Source organism: Bombina bombina, chromosome 1, assembly GCF_027579735.1.
Source record: "Bombina bombina isolate aBomBom1 chromosome 1, aBomBom1.pri, whole genome shotgun sequence".
NCBI lineage: Eukaryota > Metazoa > Chordata > Amphibia > Anura > Bombinatoridae > Bombina > Bombina bombina.
Genome location: NC_069499.1, coordinates 383,584,290 through 383,602,717, shown reverse-complemented (window position 1 = coordinate 383,602,717; position 18,428 = coordinate 383,584,290). Strand labels below are relative to the sequence as shown.

General features: G+C 34.2%; 1 protein-coding gene across 4 annotated transcripts in view; it reads left to right on the top strand.

The window, feature by feature from the left end:
* Window positions 1-18,428, top strand: part of ZEB2 (zinc finger E-box binding homeobox 2) — a 135,993-nt gene that overhangs the window by 100,187 nt on the left and 17,378 nt on the right. For all 4 annotated transcript variants that reach the window (XM_053698272.1, XM_053698270.1, XM_053698273.1 and 1 more), the window contains 3 exons: window positions 13,502-13,573; window positions 14,350-14,538; window positions 15,267-15,481. In XM_053698272.1, coding sequence (XP_053554247.1) covers window positions 13,502-13,573; window positions 14,350-14,538; window positions 15,267-15,481 — 476 coding nt within the window. The remainder of the gene's footprint in view (window positions 1-13,501; window positions 13,574-14,349; window positions 14,539-15,266; window positions 15,482-18,428) is intronic.

Below are 18,428 nucleotides of genomic sequence, written 5' to 3'. Positions count from 1 at the left end.
ACACACCACTGGCTTAAAATGAGTCATAATGTATTTTAATTATGTTAAACAAAACTCCTAATTATGTTCGAATAAAAATATGATAAGATGAAAATATTTACAATAGAGTTGTAAAGCTGAAAATTACAATAAAAACAAAGCTTCCTTGAAACATTTTTGACAAGCGCCTTCTGCCTGTACTATAATTCCTTTTGAGTGGGCCTTAAAATAGTAGTTTGTACTTGTAGATATGCATATAGCAGTTATAATGCACTGTTGACCTTCTAGATGAAAAAAAACATTCCTACCTGGTGGAAGTTTGATATTAATATTACAGCTTACAGTGGTTGTGGTATTACATTTAAATATCTAGATGTGATATATTCCAATCACTTATCATAAATCATACTTACAAACACTTTGTTGGAGAACTTTGCACATTATCAGTATATCGCTCACAGAACAGAGTTCAGTAAAAAGAAACATTTTAAAAACTTATTTTGCACAGATATGCGTGTAGCCTGACCATCTTTAATAAAAAAAAGTTCACGCCACAAGATTTTTTTTTCTTTCTATTTTCCACTATTTACTATTATTGTTGTTCAACCAATATCTTTAGCATTATTTAACTTTTCTTAATGACTTTGCTACTATCCTATGTACTTGAGAATTTGTAAAATACAGAATTCACAGTATGTATATTAACAATGCCATTTTACTGTTAAACATGTAGACACAGACAATAACATATACATATATAACAAAAAACATATAAAACATATATTAAAAAAAACATGTTTGTCCAGTCAAATAAGGCCTATAGGTTAGCCTGTAGTACCAGCAGAGGGCAGAGTTAAGTCAGTGTTTGTGTGGAGGAGCTTATCAATTCAAGGGGAATTGTCACAGAGGGGGGTTGAATCAGAAGACCGAGGTCAGTTGGTGGTAGGAAAGTGGAGGTGAGATTTCCATTCTGATGTTGAAGACTTTTCATGGGAAGATTTGCAGAATGAATAATAATTAGTTGGAAAAAAAAGGGGGAGGGCAACACAGTAAGAGGGTTCTGATGGACACTTCTCTTACTTATCTAAAATGCCTTACTTTTTGTTTTGTCATTCAAATCTTTGTAAATATGTTTTGTAAAAAAAAAAGGATCAAACATAAAATGTATTCAAAAACAAACTAACAATAACATAATCCTTTTAACAAATAGTTTTGCAGGTTGAATATAAAAATACACATATTTTTTTCCCCTTGGAAACCACATTTATATTTATCGCAAAATGCAAAAAGACTTTAAGATTTTTTTAGATTTTCAACTATGAGGGGGGAGCTCAGCCAAAGATGCTTGAAAGATAAATACGTTTAATTAGGGGCAGAGGATGATCATTAAAGGAAATCTGACTGCTGCAGAAGTCATTAACAATCTTAAATGAAATTTTTATTTTTATGATAGCCATTTACATGTATAATAAGTGCCAATGTTTCTTGAGAGCAGTGTGACAGAAACAGAGTGTAGCGAGAAGTCATGTAAGACATACAATTTAAATGAGCTGGAGTTAGCTATTCATATTTGTTAATGAACTAGATATGCAGGGCCGTAAGAATGAATGTTCTGATGGTTTAAATTTTAATATCTAGAAATCAAGGGTAAGAGCCAATTACTGGATTTTTTACCCTTAAAGGAATAATTAATAGGGATGTAACAAATGCACTGCTCCAAATTTCTGGGGGGGGAAAAATGTTGTTTTTTTTTAATTAGGATTATTTGAGTTTAAATAACCTAGGACAGGTCTGCTTTAGCCTTTTAAATTCACTGTTTATGAAAAAAAAAAATTAAATAGGCTTTTACCCCACATCTAAAATTGATGTTTAGCATTAACACTTTCACTGCCGTAGAAGCTGCTAATGCCGCCAGAGCGATGAAAGTGTTAACTTAAGATTTCCACTTTGTCTGACAGCCGTCCAGTCCAGTTACATCCATAATTTTATTTTACTGTTATACGAGGCCAGGAAAGTTACTTTGCTTTTACCTGTCTGCGTCTAATGACTGGTAATGATTTATTGTTTTTTTATTGTACTAAAAGTGCTTTAATGTGGTGCCTTCATGTCTAATGAAAAAAGATTGCCCCCCCCCGAAATCAGGCAAATGTTTATTCTGACAAGCAGATAACACATTTTTCTTCTGATAAAACATTTTTCTTATTTATTGTTTGAAATGTACAATATAGACAATAATTCTAATTCTGGGTACGAGTTTATTCAGCAGTGTTTTATCCTTGGTGCCTGTCTGTCTCGTATGGCACCTCTGCACATAGCTTTTCTCTGAGATAAGCCCTTACTCCTGTGCTCGCTCTCCCATACTTTGTCTGCAGGATGCAGGTTTTGAACTGAAGAGTGCAGTGGAGTTCTTACTGTGCCTTTCCGGTTTCAGTACAATCAAAGTTTTGTGTTTGGATTTGTCCTTGACATTCTTGCGTCCCACAATGGGGTGGACACAGTGTGCTGAAAAAAAAGCATGACATCATTATCATTGACTTAAATAAATCACCTGCATGTTAGCTTCTTTCTGCTTTTTTTTTCTTCAAGGATTCTTCAGCCGGAGGAAGAAAGTGTTCTTTATTTTTACAAACCTTTATCCCCAAGGGCGACAGGAAAACGCAAACTTTTACACTTGTTTTGAAAATAAATAAGCTGTATCCTTCACAAAAGACATCTCACATTTTCCCAGATGTAGTATTTTGCTACAGTGCATACCTGTAGTTAGGCTAATTGGATATAACCTTGCACAGATGAATGCAGTTTTTTGATAGAGCGGGATAATTTTCAGCAGAAGATATTTGTTTTGTAGATTATAGATTAAAGGGACAGTAAAGTCAAAATTAAACTTTAATTGATTGGATAGAACATTACATTTTAGATAACTTTCCAATTTACTTAGATAATATATTTTGCTTAGCTCTCTTGGTATCCTTTGTTAAAGAGTAATCCTAGGAGAGTTCAGGAGAGTGCATGTGTCTTAAGCCATCTGACAGCAGTGTTTGCAACATTATTTATAGCAATGTTATACATAGTTACAAACAGTGCTGCCATAGACTGTACACTCCTTAGCTCCTATCAGCCTACCTAGGTTTAGTCTTTAACAAAGGATGTCAATAGAACAAAGCAAATTTGATAATAGAAGTAAATTAGAAAGGTGTTTAAAATTACATGTTCTGTCTGAATCATAAAAGTTTAATTACTGTCTGTTTAAACCAATAAATTAAATTGTTTCCAAAAAGATGCATCTTAAAAAATGAGCGGTTGTCAAGTATATTGTGTTTTTGGCTAACTAATCTTACATAGTGTTTTTATTTTTGTTAAAGAGATAAACTAATGCGTAAATGGCATGATTTAATCCATTAGAGCATATCATTAATGTCTCTAGATAATTATGTGTTTAACCCCCACAAAGGGGCTAACCATATAGGTAATGTCCCAATCAGTAGATCCTGGACATAATACAGTCCGTGATCAGCAGGTTGTGCAACTGCCTCTCCTGATTCTCTGACTAGCCCCTAAGTGAGACTATACTTTTGTGTTTAACCCTTAACCCTTTTGTGGATGATTATACACATAGTTATCTTGAGACAATAATGCAAAATATATATGTACTAGCACACTTACACATTTTTATTTCCCCCCCCCCATATATGTAGCATGCTCAAAATCAATATTTCTATATGGTCCACTGAGTATTTGATCTTAAAATTATACACAAATCTGCATTTCTTTATAGGACACGTATAAAGTATTTTTATTCATTAACTCTTAGTAGTTCCTCTGCTTCAGTAAATGGGTAGCAAACACGCACTGCAGGTTTTCCTATTTGTGGTAAGATGTTGAGAGAATATTACAGCATCTCTGGGTCAAGGTAAGATTTATTAGATAAAGAAGATGAGAAACGGGAGGTGAGAAGGAAAGAAATAGGAAAGCAAGTGGAACAAAGAGGGAAAATAGATGGCTAGAGCGATCTATTCTTAGCCTTTCATGATGGCTTTAACATGCACTAATTGCACCTACGGGTGCCCTCTAGATAGATGTGATCTCCATACAAAATACAAATAAAACATGGTATCTCTCAGAGTATATTGGGTGCACATCCCATGACTTGGGCAGCACTCGCAGACTTCCCCTGTTTGTCTAATCTGTCTTTTCATATGCAGGGAGGGGGGTAGGTGGAGTGTCTGCTCTTCCAGCTTTCCCAGACCCTTTCAGTTGGTGTCCCAGCCTAACCTCGTCAACAGTGCTAAACTGGGAACTTCTAATTATGTTTTAAAATGTTTTAAACTGTATTTTTAGATCAGTATCTGTGCATATTCTTCTTTATAGTAGTGTCTATTACATGCAGTTAAATTAAAATTGCTGTATACTGTCCATTTAAAGAAAAGAAAGAGGAAGTAATAGAAAGTGCTAAAGATAAATAATGTAAGGAAGAGTAGATAATGGTTATTATGTGTCGTCTCAGAGCACCTAACTGTTAGACACCTACTATGAAAATAGGGTGTGAAATGAAGTGCAAGATTAGCTGTACCTTTGGTACCTATTTATATCAGTGTGTGGCCGGCTGCATAGCTTAGGAACGCTTGGAATTGGAAGTATTGTCATACAGCAGAGGAACGCCAGATGGTAACCCAAGTACCCAGCCACTCCCATTTACTCCTACACATATATATTAATACATGCATGGTATATATAAGCAGTGCTTAACTGCAAAAGATCTCCAGACAAAATACTTTTTTATAAAGCATTTAAACCGGTCAGTAAATTAATGATTTGCAAAACTCTACATATTGTGCTAATGAACTACTTAAAACCCCCTGGTGAAGATGTTTATTGCAGTCACCTTTATTTTAAATAAGTGGGTTCACTGCTCTGTGCAATCACTGTGTACTATGCAGACATTTTGCACAATATTTAGATTACAGAACTTGTCTTTCAACCTCTCTAAGGTGCATGGAACATGCACATTTATTATTATGAATTTGTTTTAGTTTTTTTCAGAAAACAGAGATTATTTTACAGCAAAAGCGGACAAAATTAATAATACATTTTCCTTGCAATTTGCATTGATGAATATATATTAATTCATTTGTGAGGGATTTTGGGCTAGATTACAGTGGGAGTGAATATGTGTGCTTCTGCAAATCTGTAATCTCCACTCCGTATTTGCAAATGAGATTACAGGTGGGAAGTGGAAATATTGCTCCCTCTCGATCGCATCCTCACGCTCAATCTGACTTAAAGTTTTCCCCATAGGCTTCAATGGGGCCTCGTTTTCATGCAGACAGTCTAACAGCCACAGCACGCGTTACACTGGTCGCAACTGCATATTAATATATATTAATGTATACTTATATATGTATTTGTTTATATGTGTATATATGTATGAATATACCTATATACACATATCAATACATAAATATAAACATTCATATACATATATATTTAAAGAGATACAAATATTAATAAATGTGTCCCAATGGGTCCATGTGTAAAAGCACTTTCAGCCTTACATGTCGTAAGTTTGAGCCCTTATAAAGTTTTGGTACAATAAAATGTCATGGTCATTTTAATCAAACAGTATTAATATGAGTGTTACTGTACTGCCCAATGTATTTTTTATGTGTTTTGTGCAACTTCTTAGGTTTGCGCGTTGGCAAACACCAGCTTTTCAAAATCAGTGTCAACCAAAGCACAAATCGCAATCGCAACCATTTACTTCCAACTTGTAATTTCAGTAAAATTACGGGTGCGCCTGTACAGGCACATTTTTACCCCAACGTGGGCGCTCGGAAACATGTCATTCATCTGTAATCTAGCCCTTTGAGTTTAATGTCCCTTTGAATAGACCCTGCAATAAATAAATAAGTCTGCAGAATAGACAAAATATATATGTATAAAAAAACAATGCATTTCTTTTAGAGTTTATCTTATGCCATCTGTTCTGAATAAAATTACTTTTTGTTTTTATGCTGATGGAGGAGTGTTCCAATAAAGCTGTGGGCGCTATCCTTAAAGGTACATGAAACCCAAAATGTTTCTTTAATAATTTAGACGTACAATTAAACAACTTCACAATTTGCTTTTGTTATCAAATTTGCATCATTCTTTTGGTATCCTTTGTTGAAGGAGCATCATTGCACTATTGGGACTTAACTAAACACATTGGATGAGCCCATGACAAGAGGCATACATATGCAGCCACCAATCAGAAGCTACATTTGATTAGTGCTTTACTGCTCCTGAGCCTACCTAAGAGAATGAAGCAAATTAGATGAAAGAAGTAAATTGGAAAGTTGTTTAAAATTGTATGCACTGTCTGAACCATTAAAGGGACACTGAACACAAATTTTTTCTTTTGTAATTCAGAAAGAGCATGCAATTTTAAGCAACTTTCTAATGTACTCCTATTATCAATGTTTCTTCGTTCTCTTAATATCATTATTTGAAAAAGAAGGCATCTAAGCTTTTTTTTGGTTTCAGTACTCTGGACAGCACTTTTTTATTGGTGGATGAATTTATCCACCAATCAGCAAGGACAACCCAGGTTGTTCACCAAAAATGGGCCGGCATCTAAACTTACATTCTTGCATTTCAAATAAAGATACCAAGAGAATGAAGAAAATTTGATAATAGGAGTAAATTAGAAAGTTGCTTAAAATTTCATGCTCAATCTGAATCACGAAAGAAAAAATTTGGGTAAAGTGTCCCTTTAAATATTTTTTGGGGGTTTCATGTCCCTTTAATAAAGATACAAAAAACAAGTTGGAGAAAATACACCTCTTAGCAATTCTCAACACTGCTGCTCCCTAAAATAACAAATGCTCCTCCAAGCAAATGTGAAATGGTACTAAGATAGAACGGCAACAAGGGAGCGCGCTACAAGCAAAGCTGGTTGGAATGTAAAGAAAAAGCAATTGACTATATAGCTAATACAATTAAAGGATCGATATATATATATGGATAAATATATCCAGACAAATATAGGTTGTAATCAAATTAGAAAAGAATGTGTAGCAACTACTATGTGGAGCTGAGTGACAAAAAATATCAAAATCACAACTAATATCAAAGTCACAATTAATGTAATGGTGTATTAGTGTATATAGAAGATAAAAATAGTGCATGGGTGGTTCAAACTATTTTACTATATAAAAGCCTAATATAAAATAAAAATAATGCAAGGGAAATGCAACAATAGAAAATGCAACAACAATAAATAAAGAACAAAGAGCTCTGTTATAAAGATCGTAGTCTTAAAAGTACTGGTACAAGAATAATGTAAAATAATGTTAGTTTAAAAACTATCACACTGCAGTGGATATGTAGGATCAAACCTTAAAAGGTACTGGGTCGTGCCGACCAAGCGGCGATGAAGGCGTTGGAAGAAATGAGCCAACTAAGCGGCCTCTGTGCAAGTGAAGAGCCGGCTATGCAGTGTCTGTATAGGATCCATGTTCATTTCCGGGTCACATGTAGTGACGGATAGTGATTAGATTAGGGTGACAAGCCCTTATAGATCTGGGAGATCCGTAGAAAGATAGCGTTTGCAGAATTATGGTATAGGTGGTCCGTATTTGAAACGGACTTGTAGCAAGTAACGATGAGTCACCTGATTAGCAGGGAAGTGAGTGTGTCCGAAAGCCAGTTTGTACCAGGTCCGGAATTCTTGTGGAATATTATTCTCTCTTTGAATGCTAGATGATCATCTTGATAAAGGCCATTGGCCGAAACGCGTAGATTTGTCTGCTGGCTATCTTGGATAGCATTCACAGAGAGAATACAATAATACATAGTCCGTTTCATATACGGACCGCCTATACCATAGTTCTGCAATGGCTATCTTTATTCGGACCTTCCGGATCTATAAGGGCTTGTCGCCCTAATCCAATCACTATCTGTCACTACGTGTAACCCGGAAACAAACTTGGATCCTATACAGAAACCGCATAGCCGGTTTTTCACTTGCACAGAGGCCACTTGGTTGGCTCATTTCTTACAACGACTTCATCGCCGCTTGGCTGGCACAACCCAGTACCTTTCAAGGTTTGATCCTACATATCCACTGCAGTGTGATAGTTTTTAAACTAACATTATTTTACATTATTCTTGTACCAGTACTTTTAAGACTACGATCTTTATAACAGAACTCTTTGTTCTTTATTTATTGTTGTTGCATCTTCTATTGTTGAATTTACCTTGCATTATTGTTATTTTATATTATGCTTTTATATAGTAAAATACTTTGAACCACCCATACACTATTTGTGTCTTCTATATACACTAATACAACATTATATTAGTTGTGACTTTGATATTCGTTGTGATTTTAATATTTTTTGTCACTCAGCTTCATATGGTAGTTGCTACACATTCTTTTCTAATTTGATTACAACCTATATGTGTCTGGATATATTTATCCATTTTGATCCATACATATTGATCCTTTAATTGTATTAGCTATATAGCCCATTGCCTTTTGTTTACATTCCAACCAGCTTTCCATGTCCCTTTAATACCCAGTAAGTAGTTAATACTTGATCTGGGCAGAACCATTTATTTCCTGATAATTTTAGAGTTGGTCCAAGCAGGTGTATTCCAAGAGAATAACAAGAAATATAGTATGTGATGTCTCTTTAACTTAAAAAAATATCAAAATTGCAGGTCTCTGATTTAGGTCCTCAACAATTTGAAAAAGTGCCTAAAAGCAATATCTCTTTTAGTGACCTAATTGATATTTCCATAATCATACTATGCATCATATACGGCTGACAGATGACACATATCTCGTATGCCAGTTGAAATTTATAGTATCTTTGTCAGGCATTTAACTACCATTGCATGGTCTAATAATACAAAGGAGCCCCCAAAGTGAGCATCTCCATCTTTATTTTGGTAATTGGTTCAAGTGTTTCTGTAAGTGGCACTCTAGTCTAAAGTAAGCAGAATATATCCTGATTGCAGTAATGTTAAGTCACTCACAAATAAAACATTCTGTACATTTTTAATTGCTGTTGTTTTTTTTTACTTAAGATGCATCTTAAAGCTTAATTAATGCTACAGATAGTGACAAGTACATTAGAGCAGAATGGTATAAAATGTGCCATGTATATTCTTTAACTGAAGGACACGTCATCTGTTGTGAGTTATATAGCTTTAATTATAAAAATAAAAAGATTGTACGCACACATTATATAAACTGTTAATCAGCAATGAGCTATGTAGCCATCACTGTCAGCAAAGGGGTTAAAAAAGTATGTGTAAATGAATTAAATAAAAACACGTTGCACTGGGGTTTATAATAAGCAGTTGAATACAAATTGAATAGTTGGGCAGGTTGTGAGTGCCAAAGACAGATCTTTATGCCCTGCTAGATTACTGGGCATAGCTCATAGCTTACTGCAGTAATGTTAGACTTAGCAAGTGGGAAGCAGCTATATGCCTTAAAGGGACACTGTAACCAAAATTTTTCTTTCGTGATTCAGATTGAGCATGAAATTTTAAGCAACTTTCTAATTTACTCCTATTATCAAATTTTCTTCACTCTCTTGGTATCTTTATTTGAAATGCAAGAATATAAGTTTAGATGCCGGCCCATTTTTGGTGAACAACCTGGGTTGTCCTTGCTGATTGGTGGATAAATTCATCCACCAATAAAAAAGTGTTGTCCAGAGTACTGAAACCAAAAAAAAGCTTAGATGCCTTCTTTTTCAAATAATGATAGCAAGAGAACGAAGAAAAATTGAAAATAGGAGTAAATTAGAAAGTTGCTTAAAATTTCATGCTCAATCTGAATCATGAAAGAAAATTTTTGGTTACAGTGTCCCTTTAACTTCTCTTTACTTCATTGCATGTAAATAACAATGAGGAAGGAAGTGCAGAAGAAATCTTCAAAATTACCAGTATTATGCAAAAAACAAAATGCTACAAATTGTTTTCCTCTCAGCAGCCAAGTTTATGTGCCCTCAGATGGAAATCTTGTGACTCCTAAATACAAGAAATCACATGAGATGAGCAAGGAGGAACGACATACAATAGCTATATTTATTCCTAGTGACAACCTTCTCGGAAATACCTTGATCTAATTACTTGCAGAGATTGATAAAAAATACCATAAGCTAAACCACAGTTAACCCATTTATGGGTGTCAACTAACAAATAGTGAAAAACTTACAACTGATATTGCTAATTTTTTTATTACACTAAAAAAAAACACTAAATTGTTATGTTAACAGTTTAAATAATATATTGTTTATATAAGGCTCACTACAAGTGTGATCACATAGAACCTCAAAGTTGCAATTCACAGAAAAATGAATTATGCTTTTTCTAGATATCTAGATGTTAAATTAAAAAAAATGTATTTTTTAATATCTTTAAAATAATACAAAACAAGAAGTATTACATTAAGATCTTCTGACATAGACTATTATTGTGAGCTTTCATAAGCCTATATTTGTAATGTAACAGTTAATCTAATATTACTTTTTAGTTACATTCAGTAAGCAACATTATCCAATCTCCTGTTCATCTCACTACTTTCTTTTAGAGTTTATCTTATTCTAATAGAAACCTATCTCCTTATTTTAAAATCAAAAGACTGAAGTAAAATAGATGTTTGTCTATAGGAAAACAGTCAGGAACTTGTCATTTGATTAAAGCTTTGTGTGTGTGTGGGGGGGGGGGTTGTGGTCAGAGTGCAGAGGCAGTAGGGTATATTTACAGTGGTACAACTGTGGACAATCTAGATTATTTAAAGTCAGGTGATTTAGCTTTACTAATCGTCAATTGACTTAAGTAGTTTTCGCTAGAAAAACAGCCCATTTGTAAATACAAGTAGACCAAGTCAGATATTCACAGAGCACTGACTTGTCAAACTTACACACATTCACGGTAGAACAACACAGTGTCCTGTTAATGCATGGTTGAGTACTAACTATATTTTATCACTATACTTTTTCATAAACATCTATTTATTATTTTTTGCTGGTAAAATGTTCTCAAAGTGGCTCCAGATCTCTTGTTTAACACACATGCATCCTGTAGGCTTGTATCTAATGGGAAAATACTTTGGGACTCTAATCTGTACTTAACAAATCAAACAATTTATATTATTTTTTAACAGCACTGAGTAATTTATTGTACTAACATAATTTAAAAAAAATAATACTTATATACTTTTGTATGCTACAAAAAGTGTGTCAGTTATACATTATAAATGAGTCTGTACCTTAAAATGACTCAATTATCAGCTGACAATACTTTATTGCTCCATATGGAGATGCTTTTATTTTAATGTAAGATATCCATATGAACACGTTCTCTCAAAGGCATTAGGCTAGACTAGGAATCTCGACCATATGGAGAATCCTAACGCATGAGATGGGAAGATTTTAATTCTTTATATTATAAAAAAAAGATATGACATATTGTCATTAAGTTATGTATTGTTAACCCACAAAACTCAGATGAAAATATTTTCAGCCTCAAGCTCTTGTGGTAAAAATATTGTTACATTTATACAAACAATTCAACAATCAATTAATTATGCATAATGGCCACAAAGCAGATTATTTAGTCATATTTCTCTATAGAATTGCTTAGCGTTCCACAATTAGAAACTGTTATTTTCTGAGACATTACAATAGCAGAAGGGAGTGGGTGAGATGTGAAATATTTTGCATTTCATCTGTAGAAAAATTTATGTAGACTCTTAAGATTTGTGCAGTTCTTCTGCATTTCCCCTATCAGCTGTTAATCTTTATACAATAAAAAAAACAGTCTTACAATACATTCTTGACAGTCAAGACAGGTTGCTAGCGTAAAAACAGTTGCAGTCCTCTGAAGGGTTTATTGGAATTTGTGTAGGAAATGATTACTGGAAAGATCCAAACAGAAGCTTTGAATTCAGCAAAACAGATCTAAATAATGTATTTGATTTTGGGGGTTGGTATAATAGAATGTCAGCATTTACACTGGTGAAAAATAATAATTTCACAGTTTTATATATACACCTCTAGCAATGCCCAGAGTCATTTTTTTAGTATACGCTTGGCCAATACTTTCATCTGCTTTATCAGTTGTATAGCTGCTTACTAGTAGCATCAGTTTATTACACAACAATCGCAATCTCAGTTACCAAGTGTCATAAAACGTTATCCACTTGACTGCCAGAGAAATCTGCAACACAAGGGGTTAAAGCACTGACATAGAGATATCCCAACATACGTCTGTCTCCAGCCCTCAAGCATGAATGAACAACCCTTGTTTAAAGGGAAACAAATAAAGTACTTTTTCAGTAATTCATTTAAAAGTGATTGAAACACTGTGAAAAATATTTTTGTTTATTTGCTGGTGGGATGTGTCAGTCTCCACCAATATAACTGTGGGAGTTTTCATTATCAGTCAGTGAGCAGCGAGTGCCTGTTTTTGTTAGCTTCAGAGTAAACAGCTTTAACTTAACTCTTTTTCTTGCAGCACAATATAGTTAAACATATTTTAATATTGCCTTTTAATATGTATGATATGCAGTTTTGAAGTTTAGTGACCCTTTAAAAAACGAAGCTCTGTGTCCAGGTGTCCAGCATCCTGATATGCTAGAGAAAGAAAAACTATTTCATGAAATTGTGGGAAGCGATAGCTCCAAACTAGCTAAGCTACAAATTAAATTCACATTTTATAAGCTTTAAATGAACTACAGTATATATCACATAAGTTATTTAAAGTGTACTATATGTAAGCATGTTGGAATATGATTTTGGATCTTTTATTCCGAACCTATGATGAAAATAGTGCACATGCAGATTTTTTTCCCCACTGATTTTAATCTATCAGAAAGTGTCATAAATTGTCACGCTGCTGTCCTCCCCTGCTTTAGTTAATAAGGTTTACATTTACTGTGAGCTTGCTAGGAGGTGTCGCTAACATGAAGTGTGTAGCCCTGTGTGAAGGAAATGCAAGTTATGACAAGCTTGATGCATCCACTTGACTGTAGGTCAAATTAACCTAACACCTTCTTCCAAACACTTAATAAAACTCATTTCAGTACAAAGTCTATTCTGCAGAAATATGCAAAGCACATAATACCTACAGAAAGTGGCATAACCTTATAGGATGAGTAAAGGTTTTAGCCTTATTAAGTTGGTTTCATATAAATACTTTGTTTATGATATATATTTCTATTTCATCTGGCCTCTATTTGTAATCAAATACATCATTGTACCCATTTAAAAGTACTGGATTTAAAATATGGCCGCCATTTTGAAGGCTGTAGCAACTAACATCACCCTTTACTGCAAAAGCATACAAAGTATTAGGGAGATCATGTATTTCCTATACACTGTGCCGTCTTTATAATTATTGAGATTACCTACAGTAAAACCATTGTTACCTTTTTTATTTACAGATCTATACTGTTGTATAATTAGATTTGTCTCTCCACTAATTGTATCCAGGCCTGAGCTGTTCTTTTGTTTTGTTGCAGATGATATGAAGGATGATTATGACACTATGGGGCACGAAGCCACTCTTACAACCACTATAAACAATGGTACAGGTATGGGAATTTTTCTTTACAGACTTCCATTGCAAAGCTTTTTATTTACCTCTGATATATCCCTTACCTTTACAGTGTTTTTTTTAAAAATGTTGATATTTAATAGCCATCTGTTTTTTTACATTTTGTGGAGAAAGCATATTTTACGGTTGAGATTTGTTTTAAAGTTCATTGACAGCCTTATTAAAACATATTATTAAGATAATAGGACATATTAAGAGGTCTTAGAACCACAGTTAGGCCATTTATAACTACAGGAACCCAAGGGCCTGCAGCCACATTCTGCACATGGCTTCACAAGGGGGCGTTTTTATTTCACTCAAGTAAGATTGTTTATTCAACTAGCAATTACCCAATATTGTCAAGTTAAGAGAGCACTTCTTAGCTCTTAAGGATCGGAAAGGGGTCAGAGGTTTTAGGCAAAGTTAACAACTCAGTCCTTCATTTCACTGAATACCATCTCTAGAGGACATCATTGTTAAACGTTAGTTTTGTTTATTTACGCAAGTGTACCCTCCTTGACAGCTAGTGAGTCAGCTCAGTTAGGCAGCTAAATTCCGCTAATTGTAGTAATGTCTGTCATTTGGCTAAGGTCTCATAAAAGAAAATTGTAACATGATCCAGGTTTGTTTATATAAGGTTGCCATAGCTCTGTAAGTCTTTTTTGTTGGTTGCTGTGCATTTCACAATGTTATATCACACATATATTGCAATTATTTTATTATTATGGACCTCAAAATTAACTTTTCAACACTTTTGTTGTCTTCAACTTCTAGTGAAAAATGCAAATTGTACTTCTGATTTCGAGGAGTATTTTGCCAAAAGAAAAATGGAAGATGGGGACAGCCATGGAGTTAGCATAGCTGAATATTTGCAGAGAAGTGACACAGCCATTATTTACCCAGAAGCCCCTGAAGAACTCTGCCGCATCGGTACACCAGAAGCTAACGGACAAGAAGAGAATGGTAATACTATGATTCATTTTTAGATTCTATAAGCACCCTTTGCAGCTGTTGCAATTATAAATGCACTGTGTGCTTGGGTGTTTACCTTAAAATTTCGGGAACAGCTGCAAAGGCATGGAATTCCATGAGCAGACTATTCAATAAGCTTGTACAGCGCTCTTTGCAAGTTCCTTACATTTTTTTAATGTACTTGAAGGACAAGAATTGCTGTGTATTATGATCTGAAGAGGAATTAAACTAGGCTTGTTCAGAAATTAATAAAAAATAAATAAGTGTTGGCTAATTTTTAGTGTAAATAATGGTAAAAAAGTTGTACTGCTCCCAAGATTGTACACAACTATTTTAAGCTACTCTACTTACTCTAATTATACTTAAACTTAATACGTAAAAAAGAGTGCAATGAAAATGTACAGTTTCAATATAATCTATTTGCAGCTGACTTACAAAACCAAATTCTTCTATACCTTTATGAGATATTGTGGGCATGAAAAGGTCACATGGAAGGTCCTTAATTAATTGTCTATCACAGTATGAAATGAATCATACAAGTTTTTACTGGGCATGTAAAGGGAATAAAGAGTGATGAGGCCAGTCTGAGGATGATGGTACTCCAGCATAACAGATTGTAGCGATTCCTGTCATACCATCCTGGGCAGTAAGCCCATAAGCTGCCATTGATTTACTGACCTTTTGACCTACTTTTTTTTTTGCTTGTCTCACGTCTGCAGACCTGCCACCTGGAACTCCAGATGCTTTTGCCCAACTGCTGACTTGCCCCTATTGCGACCGGGGCTACAAGCGCCTAACATCACTGAAAGAGCACATCAAATACCGCCATGAAAAAAATGAAGAAAACTTTTCCTGTCCACTCTGCAGCTACACGTTTGCCTACCGCACCCAGCTTGAACGGCATATGGTGACGCACAAGCCAGGGAGAGATCAGGTGGGGGCTTATTTTAAGTGATTTTTTTTTTCTATAATAACCCCTTAGAGAAACTATATTGCTTTGATTGGCAATCATTATTAATTTTTCATGGCATTTTGAAGATGCAGATCTTTTAATGGTAATAGCCTTAATTGAGGTCTAAATGATTTTTTGATGGTCTGTTCTAATATGATTTAATAGTCTTATGTTCACGATCGAATGAGTGTGTTAATTTCTAATTTAAAAATTTTACTTGCACTTTAACTTCACTTTAATTTCATTTTTTTAAGTTGCTGAAAAGGTGAATGAAAGCATGACATTTTAATTAACATGTTATAATATTTTACTGCTATATTAATACATATACTAACAGTAAAATCTTAGTTTAAGGCAAGCTGAACTTAAATGTATGGTACACACTTATATACATCAGTACATCTGTTTAATATGTGTGTGTATTATGCGTGTGTGTGTATGTATATATATATATATATATATATATATATATATATATATATATATACACACACACACACATATATACACATATATATATATATATGTATATATTCTGAATTGTGTATAGAAAAAAGTGTTAAATATGTGCACTAGCCGGTAGAAGTGGTACTGATTATACTAAATAATTTTGGATAAACTAATCAAACTAGCCCAGACTTAAAGGGACATGAAACCCAAAAATTTTCTTTCGTGATTCAGATAGAGAATACAATTTTAAACAACTTTCCAATTTACTTCTATTATTTAATTTGCTTCATTCTATTGTTATCCTTTGCTGAAAGGTTTATCTAGGCAAGCTCAGGAGCAGCAACAAATCTAGGTGCTAGCTGTTGATTGGTTGCTGCATATATATATACCGATTGTCATTGGCTCACTCATTAAGTTAGAAACCAGTAGTGGATTGCTCCTCTTTCAACAAATGATACCAAGAGAATGAAACAAATTAGACAATAGAAGTAAATTAGAAAGTTGTTTAAAATTGTATTCTCTATCTGAATCATGAAAGAAATCTTTTGGGTTTCATGACCCTTTAAGAATATCTCCCTGCATATGAGACTAAAGTAAAAATGTATAAACAAATATGAAGTAATTGTATACGCAATAATCAACTAACAAATTCCCAATCTGATTCTTTTTTTAATTATGAGGATAAGATTTCAGTTACAAGCCTTTAGCAACGAAAAGTTTTTAATATCAAAAATCTGCCTTTAGGCAGCAAACAAAAAGCAGCTGTTCCTAATAATAAGCCTGCAACTAAGTCCTGCAAAAATCTTGATGAGGGTCCCTTTAAATTTCACATGTTAGCATAAGTGTTGGCACATTATGAATGGTAGCTTTAGTGTTGAAAAGTCCCCTCATTTGCTCATGGCATTTACAATTAGTAAATTAAAATGATTGTATCATATTAATAGTGGCACAACTAAAGTTTATAGTAGTCCTATGAGGGCCATGGGGGGAGACAAAACAGCTGTTGCTGTTTGTTTATGCAACTCAGCAACATATGAGCAGTGGTCCCTGAATGGCGCTGGCAGGCAAGGGCTCTGCTTGATCTTTGAAGGTTGCTGCTGTTTGAACAATCCTCCCTGTGTCCTGTGTAACACCATCTGTCTCACTAGGAATGTGGGAAGAATCAGCACACCCCATCAGTTGTCATACTGCTTCTTTTTGTAAAAGCGTTTGTGTCATTGCCTCATGAAGCCACTGACACACCTTGAGCAGGATTTCTATCATTCTTCCAGAGTAAATATAGCAGTGATGCTTATAACCTCCTCCTGGTGCAACCTGCTTTTTTATCCAATTCTTAACTGTACTTGCAAATCAGTGGTATTCAAATTCATTAGGGTCCGCTAAAACCCTTTAGGTGTTGCATTTAACTATAAACACAAGTATACAAAAATACACACAGGAGCTATGTAGGTATATACTTATCTTCCTGTTATCCGTGGGGAACATATTATTATAATCTACAATGTTTAAAAGTTTTTTTACACCAATATAAAAATATTACCACCTACAGTTTAAAATTACATTTTACTGCAATAATAAAATGCTATAATTCATTGGTGTATTTTATTATTGCACACATGTTCCTTGGTAACTAGGAGACTGATCACAATCATTTTAAAAGGTTTATTTAATGATTTTCTAGAGAAAATGACCATTTAAAGGGACAGTCTAGTATAAATTAAACTTTCATTATTCAGATAGGACGTTTAATTTTAATCAACTTTCTTATTTACTTTTATCATCAAATTTGCTTTTTTTTCTCTTGGTATTCTTAGTTTAAACTAAACATAGGTAAGCTCATATGCTAATTTCTAAGCCTTTGAGGGCTGCCTCTTATCACATGCTTTTTAAATCTCTTTTCAACACAAAGAGACAGAAAGTACATGTGGGCCGGGCTATATAGATAACACTGTGTTCAGGCACAGGGGGTTATTTAAGATTTAGCACAAAACAATGCTAAATTGAAGACAATAGACAATAAACAGTCACAGTCATGTGATCAGGGGGCTGGAAGAAGGTTCTTAGATACAAGGTAATCACAGAGGTAAAAAGTATATTAATATATCTGTGTTGGTTATGCAAAACTGGGGAATGAGTAATAAAGGGATTATCTATCTTTTAAAACAATAACAATTCTATGGTAGACTGTACCTTTAAGTCTATGAGGATTTTTGTAGACAAATCATTTGATACGTTTTTCTAAAGGATTGTGATGGACCCTTATGTGTTTAACAGCTGCAACAGAATCACAATATTAAATTCAAGCACAGTAGCCCCAATGCATTAGTGTTACTGCGCAGCACATGAGAGGTGAGCAAATCATGAGTAGCATACGCACATATCCACCAGTCACTGGCTGTGTCCCACTCAGCATTGGCTCAGAAATGCACTGGATGCATGAGCTTAACTGTGTGTTATACATTAGTTACCAAGGAGCAAT